The 14,838-nt window shown below is 36.3% G+C and overlaps 1 protein-coding gene across 1 annotated transcript in view; it reads right to left on the reverse strand.

Moving 5' to 3' along the window:
* Positions 1–9,019: 9,019 nt before the first annotated feature.
* taf1b (TATA box binding protein (Tbp)-associated factor, RNA polymerase I, B) overlaps positions 9,020–14,838 on the reverse strand; it is a 64,599-nt gene continuing 58,780 nt past the window's right edge. The window contains exon 15 of the mRNA XM_052025012.1: positions 9,020–9,407. Coding sequence (XP_051880972.1) covers positions 9,206–9,407 — 202 coding nt within the window. The 3' untranslated portion in view covers positions 9,020–9,205. The remainder of the gene's footprint in view (positions 9,408–14,838) is intronic.

The following is a 14,838-nucleotide window of genomic DNA, read 5'->3' on the forward strand; positions in this document are numbered from 1 at the left end:
TAAAAAAGATACTTAGATGGAATAATAATGCAGTATTACATCTGTCATCACTATGCCATGAAAATGACAGGACATTTATATCTTACTATCAGTGCTTCAGCCTTTCTTTACTGACTCCACTGTTTTGCAATCTTTTCCACTGGAATCACAAATCAGCAGATTTGACTTGGTCTTTAAAAATAGTCTTAAAATAAGTTATTCTCAAAACATTACACTTTATTTTAAGAGGTTGAAGTGAATTTGAAATGGGTAACCACAACTATTGCTTCTTAAGTATTCTGAAACTCAGAAAGAAATTTTGCATACATTTTCAGAGGCTTACTTATTTCAACATAGGAGACCATTTGGTCTACGCAGCTCTCAGCAGAGAAATCTTAACAGTCTCAATCCTCCTCTTATTTCCCTATTAACCAAATTCGCTCACATGTCCATCAATTCTCCTTTAATACTACTTTGGCCACTTACCCACACTAGGGAGGAAACTGGAACACCTGGAAGAAACTACAGTCACAGAGAGAAAATACAAACTTCAGGCAGACATTTCTCGACAAGAGGTAAAATTGAAAGCAACGTGAAGTGAGGATAAAACTGTCCTGAAATCTTTAATTTGACTATCACTAGGATTGCATAATGGCACTGAAATATTAATAGACATTTATATTTTTTGGTAATTCACTCTAATAAATATTTCAAAATATAATGATCTGGATTTTTTTCTGTGTTCTCTGGCCATGATTTCTGCTTATTTACTAGCTAATTCCAATTGTACATATTTTGTGTATCCCTCGATGATTAATTCCTCAAGGAAACTTGCTCTGATCTGATCAGCAAGGCCCTGAGAACTATTGGGTCTTCCTGTCATGGATCACACAGAAAGGCTCAGCAAGCTAAGTCACATCCCTACTTGTCAGAGCAAGGTGGATATCTAAAAAAAACATCCTGTCTCTGAACAACTTTGTCTCAATGCTTGAATTCTGTGAAGAAAAGCAAAGAACGCATTTCACTTCAACTGAAGCTGAACTGTTAGCTTGCTGCCCTCCACAATCATTTGTTATAGTAAGAAATGATTTTTAAAATTATGATTTATTCTGTGTCATTTATAGAATTGAAAAGCTCCAAATTATACCACTGGGCAGCAAGGCACATGTTTCGTTTTACATAATTTGTAGTTGTCCCAGAGTGGTAAATAAACATGACAGCAGGACACTACTGTTTGTCATGGTTATCAAAGGGAAATTGGATCCTTTGAACCCATAAGCATTAGGCTAGGACAGCAAAGCAATCTCTACTCACTTTCTGACAATTCGCCAGAAACTAGTTGCGACAAATGGATGTAACAATACTTTTATTGGAAGCCACCTTCTGCCACTCATTCCACAGCATCCGCATCGTGCACATTCATCTTGTGTGACTGCAGTTGGAATTATGCTGCTGGTGCAAGTTGCTAATGAGAAACCATAATAAGGAAGTCACTTTGTTTTTTTTTCCCTGAACTAACTTCAAAGGTAGACTCAGCAGGGTACCAACGAAGCCGAGAAATGCTTTTGGATGACAGCCTGCCCTTCTCTAAACTTTTACCTGTACTACATCAATGCACTCTGTACTAATTCAATGTAACTGCACTGTGTAATGAATTGACCTGTATGATCGGTTTGTAAGAAAAGCTTTTCACTGTACCTCTGTACAAGTGACAATAAAAAACCAATACCAATATCAAACATCTGTAATTGTTTCCCATGGGAGAGCGAGTTCTGAAACATACCACCTATGTTCACTATTGAACAAGATCTATATTTGTACTTGGTACAGATGGTTTGTTTGATGTCAGCTATCCTAACATACCTGCATTGGTGGTTCAATATTTTTGTTTACATTATTCTCTTACTGGACATTCGCACTGCTGGAAAGACCAGGATTATTGCCAGTCCTTTGATCTGGTCACAGCAAGCCACTTTCTTTGAACTGCAGCAGTCCACATGGTGAAGGTGCTATAAACTGTTAAATTGCAACAATAAAGAATTAGTAATAAATATCCAAATCTGGATGGTGCATTACTTGAAGAACACGAGAAATGTGTTCCTATCACCCTCATCCTTCGAAGTAGCAGAGGTCACAGGTCTGAGAGATTCTTATTGAGAAACATTGATAATCTTCTGCGTATCTGGGCATAAGAACTCAAATGTCCAAAGGACTTTTTTGTGATATTTTTGTACTGTTTTAGTGCATTATTTTATCAATTTTTCAAAATATCAAAGAAGTTTTAGGAAAGAAAATGATGTCCAATTTTGATAATTTTGGATGTTGAAGTAGAAGACAGAATTAGTTTGTATGAAAAAAGTAATGACACTACTTGTTATCAGCAAAATTACAAATACTTCTGATTATGAAAATCAGATTATGTTCTTAAAAATATATATAATGTGCACATTCAATTGCTTTGCAGTTGCTTCGAAGTGCTGTAGTCTAGTTCATAAACATGGTCTGATATGTTGTTCTGCCAGTATCCTATGATAAGTCCCAGCATGAAACCAAGTCAGAGGAAAAAAATTAGAACCTTGGACAAGCACTTGAATCACCAAGACATAGAAGGCTACAGACCAAGTGCTAGTAAATGGGATTCGTATAGATGGGTACTTAATGGTTGCCATGAATAGGGAGGGTGGAAGGCCCAGTTTCTGGGCAGTACGATTCTATGACTTCATGTTATCTGTTATGAATTTTACTTAGTTAGCAGGAGAAGTGAAGATGCTGGTAGCCCGAGAAGTCTCATCTTCAATTTCAAAACAGAAAACCTAAATCACCCTACATAACAGCCCCAGAAGAACCCAAAATGTAACTATACCTAGCACAACAGATCATATCACAAACATGGTAAATTGCTCAAAAGTGTCCTAATTAACCAAAAACAGACATGGATAATTCATAACTGCTGCACACCATAGTTAACGAAAAGGAATTCTGCAATTGATCTTTAGAATCATAGAATATAATGAAAGTCAATTCAGATTTAGAAATATGTACATATCTGAATTAGCATACAGATGTAACAACGTTAGAGAAAATATCAATAAAATTTAAAACTAATATTTGTATATACCAGTTTCACAGAAAGAAGCATCAATTAGCAAAATAAACGAAAATGAATAATTACAGAAATGTAGGTTAGAGATGAGTCATCATAACCACTCATTTCTGTACATGTGGTACATTCATGTCATATGTAAATGCTTCACAATAACAAGATTTAGATTTTTTTCCCCATCGATATATGGTTCATTCACTTTAAGCTCAATAAAACACTGAAAGAGCCTCAAACATCTCAATTGCTAAATTACAATTTATTTGTTATTATCACAGATAGAAGACAAAGCAGACTGACAATGGACTCGGCAAGTCCCTGCATGTTCAGTTTCGACAGTTCTCACTAATAAGGAACTCCCATCTCATGATCAAGTCATCTTGCCTTAGGGCTAAGAGAGAAAAAAAACTAGTACTTATTGTATCTCTAATTTGAATTAAACCTTGCAACACTTCTGTTGATAATTGTGGGAGCGCCTCCACTTCTGCATTCACTCATGACTTTCAGGCTGTTAAAATGAACGGGTTGGCAATCACAGGTGGAAAACCAGGAAGAATTTGCACTTCCAGGTGAAAAAAACTGGCCTGGTAAGCAGCCATCACAACCAGGAAGCAGCATTAATTAAACAGATTTTAATGGTTCTAAGTTGCTAAATGCTGGCAGTTAGCTTCCAGGCCAAAAGCATCAGGAAATTAGTGTAAAGTGTATGTCCCTTGTTAAAATTGGATGTCTCAAGGCCCATCATTCAAGTCCATGATGAAATTTGAGGACTGGAGAAGAGCAGAAGGAGACAGAGGCTCACAGAGAGGATAGCGTTTGGAGTAGGGGGGTTGGTTGCAGGGATGGGCAATTGGGGGAAGTAGATAGGTGAAGCACTTATAGGGACTGGAGAACCAGCACTCTGACTGGATCTCCAGATGCTCCTTTCAGGAATGCTGCAATCATTCCCTGCTCAGGAGAGATTGCAGAGAAAAAAAAAAATCAGTGGTCAAGTCCCAGGAATAATTTGTAAACAAGAATTCTGAACTCTATAGTTTTCTCCCTCCCAGCAACAGTGCTTGATTATGACGACTAGAAAATTGGACACACAAGAGACTGCAGATGCTGGAATCTGGAGTAACAAACAGTCAGTAGGATGAACTCAGCACGTTGAGCAGCATCTGTAGGTGGGGAGGAATTATCAATGTTTTGGGCTGAAATAGGACAGAGTGGAGATAGCCAGTATAACGAGGGAGACAAAAGAAAATAAGAGGCAGATTGAGCGAGGTGTGGGGGGAGGGGGGGGGTGAGAGGGGAGGGTGAAGATTGCTCAAAAACATGTGGCACTCTACACATTGAAAGCCAAAATTATATCACAATGTCATCCACACAAATGTTATTACACAGAATAATGGAATAAAAAAAACTGAAGATGTTAGAAATCTGAAATTTTTTTAAAAATGCTGCAAACTCAGCAGACCAGGCAGCATGTGTGGACAGTTTATCCAGCATTTTCTGTTTTTATTCAACACACAAAATGGGCTTTTTGGAGCAGTAGTTTTAAAGGGATTTCTAATCAGTAAATCAACCCCATTCTCAGGTGAATGCCACATCAATCTTCCAGACTGAATCTTTGTTCTTCACTACTTTTGTTTCTACTTCATGCACTGATTATGCTACACTACTGCCCTCTATTTACAACACAGATTATTTTGGAGATCTTCAATGGCTTGGAGAAGCAACAAAGCCAGTGGCACAGACAGTTAAATCTTTGCTTCAGAATACTAATCTGAAGAGAATTAAAATCTTGCCTGGCTCTGACCACAACAATGAACATTTGACAGCACAAGGCTTTTAAGATACCAGACTCTTCTAACTCAAGAATGGCTGGTTGGCCCATGTATCAGGTGAATACAGATCCACATTTACTCTAGCCAGGAAACAGCAACTCAGAAGGACCTATACTTCCATGGCTCTATGGTTTTAAATAGGAATCATGAAAGGAACTAATATGGGCATTAAGTGTTATTATTTGATACTTGGATGGTTCTTGATGTCATATTGATACCTTTTTTAAAAAATGGAGGAATTTACAGACATCAAATTATTGGAAAGAGTGAATTGTACAAACAATTTATTGTGGGAAACCATGCTTTTAAAAAAGAGATCCTTCGGTGGACTCATATCTGACTGAAGGTAATGATGAGAGAGGAAAAAAACAAATGAAATGAAAATGTATATATGATAAACAACATTTAACATTTTAGTGTTGAGCTAGTTATGTTTGTGAGTCACGTAGAGTTCTCCAAGGCAAGACTGAAACATAATAGGTTATTAAATTTCTTATCCTTAATACATATTTGCATTGCTGCCTCTAAAGCTAGGAAGAAGCTTCAACATTATTGCTACATGTTCCTAAATGAACAACAACAACAAAAAGAAATCACACCAACATCAGGCTTTCAAGCTAGAAGTATTTTAAAGTAACATTGGTTCAATAAGGAACATTAACCAATTTGTTAGAAAATGCAATGTATCCACTAAAATAAAATCTCTGCCTGTTGTTTTTACAATATGTTTGGAAACATTACTCCTAAGACTAGAATAACAAGTCATTCTGTGCAATATCTTACTACACTAATTTATCCTTTAAAAAGGTTTTCCTGCTGTTGTAATTTAATGTAATGATTTAAGGATTCTGTCTTTTAACTTTACTTGTCTGGTGCAGCACATTAACATTAGGACTTTAACTATACACATAAATTGAGAGGTGGAGATTGGGCAGGGGGGAGAAGAAACTTTATCCCTCTACACTGATGAGAAGGATTGAAAAGTCTGACAATAGTTTGAGTATTTGGCAAAGTGAATCAGGTCATTACAACAGCTCATTCTTAACCCAAGCGTTGAGTTCCAACCGTTGACAACTGTTCACCCGCAAAGAGTGCGAGGGATCAATAAAATCCTTGCTGTCGGTAGGCCTGCCAGAACTGATGAGCAAAACAAATAATTTACAATATAAATAGTGTTTCTTATTCACACATCCAATGACAACCAGGAACTACAGTTGTCTGTCCTGTGGGATTGCAAGTAAAAGATTCCATTTGATTAAAAACATTCCATAGCTGCAGAACAACTGAAATAAGCCATTTTCATTTCCACTAAGCATTTGAAGTCCACTTTAGAATTGCTTTATTACAATTGCTAAAACACGTGTACAAATAGGAAGTATACAGAAAGAAAAATGTTTCTTTCCAAATTGGAGATTACATTAAATAAGGGAATATGGTAAATGAGGCAACAGATTTGAATCATTCACACTGTAAAGGAACAGAGGGAATGAGAAATTAGGTTTTATACATGCAAACTTAATTAATTAGACCAGACAATATGTGACACAGATTGAGGAAAGAAAATAAATCATTTGATTCAAACAAACCTGCAAAGACAACTCCTTGCAGACAACACTTACAGCAACGGTTCCCAGTCAGGGTTAACTGATAGCATGGGGATACACTTTTGTTCTCTCAAATCCAAAGATTAATATCAGATCATTAATGCTCTCACACCACATCAGCATTCTCAGCCATTGTGTCATACAATAGATGTTAGTAGGGCATTTGCTGTTCAAAACTATTGATTTAAGTGGTGTACAAGTCAATTCATCCTGGGGAAGTACAAGATCAGATAGAAAAAAAAAATCAGAAAAAATATAATCCTTTCTTACTTGTTTTGGAATTCACACTTACTGGGTCTTACTTGGAAAGTTTGTGAATGATGCGGATGACGGTGAGGGCACTGAGACATGAACTTCCAAGGGATGTAGTACAAGTTCGAAAACCTCTGGTTTAGACAACATTGCAAACGAATTTAAAGTTAAAACTGACAGGTGACTACAAATGCCTGCAATTGTAGAATACAAATTGACCGAGATTACAGCATGGTTAGAAAAGAGAAAGAACAAAACATATTTATTTCAATTTTTGGATGAGGTTGTGCTATGAAGAGTTTACAGAAATATCATTACATTCTGGACAGATGTTTACAGTGATAAACTCAAAGCAACATAAAACACTAAATAGGTTAGTGCAGATTGATGGAATGAGAAGTTGGAAACACAACTGAATGCTAATTTGGGCAAGGAACTATAAATGGCCATTTTTCACTTGTTTTTTTTTTAATTTCTAATACAAGTCATAATAAGAGAATTTATTTCTTACCCCAAACAGGGTCCATGGCAGATTTGTGAGAAACCAATACCATTAAGATTATTGGAGATACAGGAATGTGAAAAAAAAATCATACCACAGGGTTCAATTTGGGACACTGAATATTTGCTGCCTTGGAAAGTCTTTCATACTAACTCACAATAACATAGAATGAAGATACCAATCATGATGGATCGGTGTAAATTTGAGTTAGTAAATACTTTGATTTGGGTGTTTAACATAATGAAGAAAATTGACCATCAGGAAATACAAATCAAAAATACAGAATTTGAAATAAGTCAGCTCGAAGTGAACGCAGAAAAAATATCTACATGCAAAAAGGTATGAAAGTGCACCACTCCAGAAGACCAGATACAATGACCTACACAACTCTAATCCTACCTCAGCAAAGAAATACTACAGACCATCTCTTGCATTACCATGGACTTGTCTCTGAATGTGGTTTTTTTGCACTAATGTCTTGTTTTGCAGTCTTTTTCTTCACTGTCTTGTATAAATGTATGTATAATTTATGTTCTGTGTGTCCTCTGAATCTACATGCTTGTGATGCTGCTGCAAGCCTTTCATTGTGCTTGCATGACAATAAGCTCAGATTGACTTAAGTATTTATAAAAATGGTAATGAAACTAGGGAGATCATTGTTTTCACACAAAGCCATATTATCAAATCACATTTATAAAGTACGTAGTATTGAAATTTAAAAATATAGTGCTATTTTCTGCTTATTAATGGCCGATGACACCACTGTTGTTGGCAGAATCTCAGATGGCAACGAGGAGGCTTACAGGAGTGAGATAGATCGGCTGGTTGAGTGATGTCTCAACAACAACCACCTCGCACTCAATGTCAGCAAGACCAAGGAATTGATTGTGGACTTCAGGAAGGGAAAGTCAGGAGAACCAGTCTTCACTGAGAGGTCAGCAGTGGAAAGGATGAGCAGCTTCAAGTTCCTGGGCATCAACATCTCAGAGGATCTATCTTGGGCCCAACACATTGATGTAATCACGAAGAAGGCACGCCAGTGGCTCTACTTCATTAGGAGTTTGAGGAGATTTGGTATGTCACCAAAAGACACTTACAAATTTCTATAGATGTACAATGAAGAGCATTCTGACTGGTTGTGTCACCACCTAGTATGGAGGCTTCCATGTGCAGGATCGAAAGAGGTTGCAGAGGGTTGCAAACTCAGCCAGCTCCATCACGGGCACAACCTTCCCACCATCAAGGACATCTTCAAGAGGCAGTGCCTCAAGGTGGCAGCATCCATCATTAAGGACCCTCACTATCCAGGACATGCTCTCTTCTCATTACTACCATGGAGGAAGTGGTACAGGAGCCTGAAGACCCACACTCAATGATTCAGGAACAGTTTCTTCCCCTATGCCATCAGATTTCCGAATAGTCCATGAACCCATGATCGCTACCTCGTTATTAGTCTTTTGCACAAATTTACTTAGTTTTTGGCAACTTGTAGTAATTTATGTCTTGCACTGTACTGCTGCCACAAAACAACAAATTTCACTACGTATGTTAGTGATAATAAACCTGATTCTGACGGTTAGAAAATCTAGCAAAGCAGCACGATCACAGGCCCACAAAGTGGCTGAGGAGTCTCAGAGGAAAATAGGCCAACATTTAACATTAATCTCAGGAAACCACTGTCATCTTGTCTTCCTACAGGGTTGGAAATATGATAAGAAATGCCTAACAAACACAAACTCAACACAGGAAATTTAAGGCAAATCTTGAGGGTATATGTAGTTATTTTATTATTAAAATTTTCATCCCAGATACAACTGGTTATTATCTAAACAATTTTAAGTTGATCTTCAAAAAAAACAAATCTTAGCAACTTCCAGCAAAACAGTTCAAAACTGTCAATTTTCAGTTAGAGTTGATTGAAGCATGCAATATTTTCTCTTCATGGAACCAATTTAGTTTTCTTGCAAGTTTTTCCAGGTTTCAGTACTTCTGATACATCAAACAGTTTATGTTCCAATTGACAAACTTCATTATGTAGTATGGAGAACTCTACTCCAAGTAGGAAAGAGAAAAGTTTTAGCACAAACAGGTAACTTCCAGGAAAGTGCTTCATTTCAGACTTGGTTAAGTGTCTGCAGGACCTGAATTGGGGGAAAAAAATTAATCAGAAAAATTCAGTTCTCAATAACATTCTGCATTTATTTATAAAAGGGTGGTTTTAAAAATATGGAATTATAATTCCAAATGACATGCTTCGATTTGAATAACCTTCCTCCCAATTGAAACACCATTCCCTCTTCCATCTACCCACATAGGCACTTTACCATAACTTCCCAAAGCCTACCAATTAAATGCAAGAGAACTAATTTAAAATGATTTTAAACAATACCCGTTAAAAAATGTTATTAAATAGGTAAAAGTTCCTTGCAACCAGAATAGAGGTTTTTATTCTGCTAATCTGATAGATTTATAATTAGCTCCCAGAGATCAAAGGAGATATTTTCAAGCCCATTTTGTGAAGAGAAGATCACTGTAGTATCCTCCTATTTATTAAATAAATTGTGAATACTCAAGCCCTAATAATTACCAATACACCTATTATTTGTAAGATTTTGGTAAATTAACATTCCCAAAGCAAATTCCAGGTTTCCTCTGGATAGTCCCTCAGGTTTAGTGCAATTAAATCTCCAGATCATGAGCTTTATCACCATATTTAATCAAACAACTGTGTGACCCAAGGCATTGGTGAGACAATGCCAGATGCAAATCACCCAGCTGCTTTGCATTACAGTTATCAAGTGAACATGGAGAACAAGTTATAGCACTTACCTTAAATTCAGGAACACAGGAACAAAAATAAATTATTCAGCCCCTGAAGCATGTTCTGTTTGTCAATTAGATCATGGCTAATCTGCACCTTAACCCCATTCATCTACCTTTGTTCCATAATTCTTAAAGCCCTTACATAATGGTTACAAAGTTCTGAAAATTTCATTTGTCCCAGCACTTACATCATTGAGTGGGTTCCAGATTCCTGTTGATCTTTGCCTGACAAAGCACTTACCGATTTCACTAAGTGACTCAGTTCTAATGTGATTTTGCTTCCTTTGCTCTGGATTCCTCACCAGAAGTAATAGTTTGTGTATGCACCTTAGAGAAATCCTTGATTTTTAAACACCTCAATCACACTTCTTACTTTTTCATCCAAGCTTCTAAATTTCTAAGGAATGAGAAGAATTGCATCATCGTTGTCCTCTCATTGCTTATTGCTTCTATTCACATAAACTACTCTGAACCAGGATATACGATTTTCTACTCCTTCATGCAAACTCCATTATATAGAAAACTAAATACAAAATAAACATCTGCTCTTAATTAACCCTTTCACTAACTTCTTGTAACTGGATCCAAGTTAAACAATACAAATTTGCCTAACTACCATCTTCCTTACCAACTTTCTTACAAAACTGATCCAGGTCATTTATTTTTTTGTCCAAAAGGAGGATAAGGGCCAACTCAGCCTTTGACCAATCAATCACTTTCTAGGTGCTGGCTAGTAGGGTTATCAACTAGTTATTCTATTATTTCCTCTATTCCACCACCCCACCCACCATGCATACTGATACTGTCTGACTTGCTGAGTATTTTCACTACTTGGTTTTATTTCAGATTTTTAGCATCAATAGTATTTGTTGTAATATAGTCCCCTGCATATCATCTTTTGGTAGCTAATAAATGAATAGGGTCATGTCAAAAATAAGCTTGGGATAAATCAATTGACACTCAGCATCTCAGCTGGATGTGTAATTAGCTATATTCCACACACTATTTGGTTTAGCTGTAATATTTATAGTCCCTTAGATATTGTTGTATTTTTTTTAACTCTAGTGGGACTATCATGATTTTTCAGTGGAAAAACATGCTTAATCATTAAATCACCTGAAATCTTAAAAGTACAGCTGAATTAGCACTAATAAATTTAAAATGCAATTCAATGAAACTACAAAAGCAAACCTGAAAGCTTAAAAAGAGACACTTTAAGCAAAAACAAAAGGACTCTGTTGGGGTTTTAAATGTTGGAACACTCAAAGAAAATGAGCAAGCTCTGAATCCACCAGTAATACATGAACAAAAGGAATAATGTTCTTTAAAGTCTGAATAAACCATGTTAACAATTTGCTTCCTTCAACACGTACAAAAATATGCATTTTATTGATATAATCTACCTAGCATCGATAGGACTCCATTTTGGAATCAGCTCCAAAAATTCCAAGGTTTTACCAAAAAGATTATGTTACAATTCATAAAAACACCTTATAAACAATTAGATATATTTAAGTTTTTTTTTAAATCTGCAATTATTACATTTGCTGTACAAAATCACTCCTACTTGAAAGGATTTTGGTTTGCTGGAGCTTCTGAAATATGACATTTCTAGCTACACTTTCCTCAGTACAATTATGAGGGATGGGAGTCAATTAAAATGGTAAAGCACAGTTGCTGGCCGTTAACACTCAGTCCTACTGTAAAATAAAATGGCAACAAACACGGATGTAAATTTTTGTCTGCAAATCTTTAGTGAGACTTGGAGAGAAAAAAAACAATATTATGCTCACCACACTATATCCTTAAATGCCTTTGCATTTACATAGGGTTAATTGAACAGGGATGGAGATGGTGTTGAACCACTTCTCTACATTCATTTCAAATAGCCACATACCACAGATTTTGCATTGATGCAAAACCAAAGAATGTCAAGACCATTGATGCAGGAGATCTACAAAAATATCCTGTTCAACTGAAACATGCTGTTTATGTCAGCAACAAATACTGGAACAGATTGCTCACAACTCCTGTCATGGTTGAACATAGGCAGCACACAGGTACTTTCATTGTTTTAGATCTTTAGAAGCAGTGGCAGCAGGTAAATTCACTCCAAAGATGAAATGTATACATTATCCTTACCAGCATTTTTGTTATCAAGCAAGATAAGGGGCTCAAAGTCAGTATCTTGTTTGATAACAAAAATGCTGGTAAGGATAATGTATACATTATAATGTACACTAGGCCCAATTGAAACTCAAGTCAGAAGGTCAGTTGTTTAAGGCCCACTCTACTGATTTGGGTGCAAATCAACAGAGTGCTAAACCAAGGCCTTCTGCACTGTCATGTGGATGTAAAAGAACTCATAGTCCTATTTTAGAGGAACATGAGAATGGTGTTCTTGACAGTATCCCTCAATCCACAACACTAAAACAGGTTAGCATGTGCAAATTCCCCTCTGCATTTTCTGTTACATAACATTACAACAATTAAATATTCTGGAGCTGTAGTCAGTGTTTTGGGATGTCCTGTGTTTGTGAAAATTTGTTTAAGGTATACTTGGTTTTGTTTATTTCTTCAATTCAGTTACTACATTTGTTAGTGCCAAAAGATCAATAAAACTACAAATGATTTTTTTTTAAAAAGAGTTCCATTGGATATGGCACTAGCAAAGCACACACACCAAGAAGTTGCAAACAAGAAAGCATTTCAAAGAAAATTAATATTAAGCCGTAATCTGTATTTTTCAAGCTAATAAAAGGTGTTTCTTAATATTTAGCATGGCAAAATTGCTGATTTAATAATATTAATATAAATTTCAATTTTTAAAAACGCTTTTATTTGAACAAATACTGCATCGAGGCCTGGCAGAATTCATTACTCAATAGACTTCGATAAACGATTCTACCTCATGCTCACAAATATATTCATCATTATTAATAGTTGCAAGCAAAACAAAGCCCATATTACTGCAGTTTAACTATCCATTGCAACAAATGTAACTGTGTCAAATGACTTTTCTCAACCTTAACCCTGACGTACTTGATGCACAGAAATTATTCAAAGTTCAATCCTGGAAGAGAGAGTTCTCGTCACGGAAATACAATGCTGGCCCATTGATTGTGTTTTACACGTACTAAAGAACTGATTATTAAATGATAAAAATACTTGTCTGTGAGTATGAAGTAGAACCATTTATCAAAATCTATTGATAAATAATGAATTCTGCCAGGCCGAGATACAATATTTGTTATACAGTTAATCTGAAGTCAAATCTCATTATTTGATATCTTAAATGATACACCTTTGCAGAAAAAAACTCAGAAATTACTCATAACTCTAAAATTCTTTCTGCAATGAAAGAATTTACACTAAAACGTGCCTGACTTGTCATATCTTGGAAAATTCTACATACCCAGAAAAAACGCACCTGTGAATAAGCAAATGTAATACAACACTTTGTTTACTTTTCATCTGCCATACAATGAAGGCTCAGTCAAGAAAGGGATATACATTCAAGCACGGACAAGTATGATACGAAAAACTATGCAACTGCCATCATGGATTACCCAATATTTTCCAAGCATAAATCAAATATACATTTTAAAAAAATCTTTAAATAGAATATCAGTATGGAATTTCACTACAATTATCAAGAGAATTGCTGGAAATCTGAAAAAGAAATTGCTGTAAACTGCAAGTCAGGCAGCATCTGTGGAAAAGGAAACAGCTAATGTTTCAGGTCAAAGGCCCTTCATCTGAAGACTAGAAATGTTAACTCTGTTTTTCTTTTCAAGAATGCTGTCTGACTTGAAGGTTCCAGTTTTTTGTTTTATTATAGAATTTTGCTACCCCTGTTGCATAGAAAATTTTTAATTTTACTTTTAACTTATTTAGTTTCATGAGGAGAAATTGCTTTCCACAGAGGATTGCAAATCTTGGGGATTCTACATCTTAGATGGCTGTGGCTGTTTAAGTACATTTAAAGCAGAGTTCAATAGACTTTTGGTCATTAAGGGAATCATAACATAAGAAACAGAAGTAGGAGAAGGCCCCTCATATCTGCTCTGCCATTCAATAAAATCATAGTTGATTTTCTTCCTCAATGCCTCCTTACTGCACTACCCATATGCAAAAAGTCTATCAATCACTATTTTGAAAATGCTCAGTGACTGAGTCTCCAGAACTTCCCTCTCAGTGAAGAAATTACTTCTCAGCTTAGCCCTGAATGACTAACCCCTTATTTTGTTTCTGTAACCCTTCGGGCTAAATGCTTCAGTCAGGGAAAACAGCATTCCCTCAATTTTGGTTTTTTTTTGCTTTTAGTAGGGTTGACAAGTTGCTGGAGGAACTCAGTGGGTCAGGCACCATCTATGGAGGTAAAGGAATAGTCGATGTTTTGCAGGTCCTGATGCAGGGTCTCAGCCCAAAATGCCAACTATCCCTTTGCCTTCACAGGTGCAGCCTGACCCGCTGAGTTCCTCCAGCAACTTGTTTGTTTGCTTAAGATTCCAGAATCTGCAGTCTCATGCCTCCAACCCTGCTAAAATGTTGTACATTTCAATGAGATCACCCCTCATTCTTCTACACCCTTGAGAATACAAGCCCAGGTCTGCTTGATAGCTTCTTATATATTCCTTGTACCTTAATATATCCCTTCCACATCCACACTCTCTCAGAAGTGCATCTGATGAATACTTGTTGCATTCCCTCTGTTGGAATTATATTTCAGGTGTGCTCTCACCCTGT

Source organism: Pristis pectinata, chromosome 10 (genome assembly GCF_009764475.1).
Source record: "Pristis pectinata isolate sPriPec2 chromosome 10, sPriPec2.1.pri, whole genome shotgun sequence".
In the NCBI taxonomy this organism is placed as follows: Eukaryota; Metazoa; Chordata; class Chondrichthyes; order Rhinopristiformes; family Pristidae; genus Pristis; species Pristis pectinata.